We start from the raw sequence: 1,761 nt of genomic DNA, 5'->3' as shown, positions 1-1,761 counted from the left end.
ACTCCCGCTTCTGTCGGAAATTTCATAGCCAGATGCCTAATGCTGGTTACAGCCTCAAAGTCGAACAGCGCAGGTCGTCCCAATATTGCGTTGTAGCTCAGGGGGAGTTTGACTACTAAGAACACCGCATAATGAGTGCGAATCCTTGGCGCTTCTCCTAGAGTGAGGGCCAGCTTTACTTTCCCCTCCACAGGTACTGGGACTCCCCCGATCCCTTTGACTGGGGTTTGGTCCCGAACCAATTGCTCTTCAAGGATTCCCATCTGCTGGAAGACCCGGTATGGCAGCAAGTTCACCTTACTCCCGTCATCCACCAAAATCTTCTTAACCCGGTAGTTGTGGATGACGGCTTCAATAACGAGGGCGCCGTCATGAGGCATCTGAACACCCTGGGCATCCTCCGGGGAGAAGGTGATAGTTGCTGGAGAGTGCTCAACTACCTGCATGACTTCGGCACTGCTGCTTTCCCCATCTCAGCCTCTCTTCCTTCCCCTCCGGCTCATCCGACCTCCAGTTCCCCCAACGATCATGTTGATGGTTCCGCTGGAGCCATCATTCACAGGTCCTGTTCCCGTCCTCCTGGGTGCTTGTGCTGCTGGGTTCAGTTGAGGCCTCTGCCCCTCCGGCTTCTTCACAAAGTTCCTGAGGTGTCTCCTCTTTATCAGCCTTTCAATTTCACTGATCAGCTGGTAGCAGTTATTGGTGTCATGGCCATGGGTGCGATGATACTGACAATACTTGTCAGGATTTCGCTGGTCTGCTTCTGCCCTCATAGGCCTGGGCCATTGTAGGAACTCCTTATCCTGAACTGCCATGAACACCTCGGCTCTGGATGCGTTGAGCGGGGTCAGGTTCTTCGGAATTCGCGGAGGGAATGGCTTTTGTTCCGGAACCTGAGGAGGGAAAGGTCTCTGGTCTCTCCGGTCCCAGGGCTGCCGGTAGGGCTCAGGTTTCTTGGCCTGCTTCTTCTCATGCCTCTCCGATCTCCTTTCTTCGGGGGCTTTTCCTCTGTCTTCCGCCCCCTTGGCGAATCTACTCGTCATTAAGGCGTCATCTTGCCTTATATATTTCTCTGCCCTCTTCATCAGTTCTACCAGCGTGGTGGGGGGCTTTCTGCTCAACGAGCCAAAAAATTCAGCGGAGATCGTCCCCTTCTGCATGGCCTCCACCGCTCTTCCCTCATCCAGATCGGGAATCTGTAGGGCCTCGGTATTAAAACGGGCAACATACTCCCTCAGCGACTCGTCCCTTTTCTGCCTGACTGTCTCCAGATAGTTGGTCTTTCTATCCGCTAGTATTCCGGCTATGAACCGGCTGATGAAGGCGTTGGCTAGATCCCCGAAGCTCCTGATACTCCCAGCCTCCAAGCTATTAAACCATGCCCGTGCCGGCCCCGTAAGCGTCGTTGGGAATACCTTGCACATCAAGGCATCTGATAAAGTCTGCAACTCCATAAAAATCTTATAATTCAAGACGTGCTCCCTGGGATTTCCTGCTCCGTCGTAAGCCGCCATGGGTGGCATCATAAACTTTTTGGGGACGATCTCTTGCTGCACCCACTTCGAGAAAGGTGAAGAGGTGGGCAAGAGGGCTTGGTTGGGATCCTTCGCTCCCAGTTCATCTAAGAGTTGTTCTCTCGATTTCTGCAGCTTTTGATCTACACTTTCTTCCTCCTGTCTGGGTCTCTTCTCTGGACGGTATTCTTCCTCCCCAGCTTCACTTCCCGTTCTTCTGGTTGTTCCGGCAGAATAATTGTCTGCC

At 53.2% G+C, this 1,761-nt stretch overlaps 1 protein-coding gene across 1 annotated transcript; it reads right to left on the bottom strand.

The window, feature by feature from the left end:
* Positions 1-473: 473 nt before the first annotated feature.
* On the bottom strand, positions 474-1,514 carry LOC110624997. Its single transcript, XM_021770473.1, has 2 exons — positions 739-1,514; positions 474-666 (listed from the first exon to the last, which is right to left on the bottom strand). The coding sequence occupies exons 1-2, from the start codon at positions 1,512-1,514 to the stop codon at positions 474-476; spliced, it is 969 nt and encodes a 322-aa protein (XP_021626165.1).
* Between the last annotated feature and the right edge of the window lie 247 nt (positions 1,515-1,761).

Source organism: Manihot esculenta, chromosome 10 (genome assembly GCF_001659605.2).
Source record: "Manihot esculenta cultivar AM560-2 chromosome 10, M.esculenta_v8, whole genome shotgun sequence".
Lineage (NCBI taxonomy): Eukaryota > Viridiplantae > Streptophyta > Magnoliopsida > Malpighiales > Euphorbiaceae > Manihot > Manihot esculenta.
Note: the sequence above shows the minus strand (reverse complement) of the source record. Positions and strands in the feature narration are given on the sequence as shown.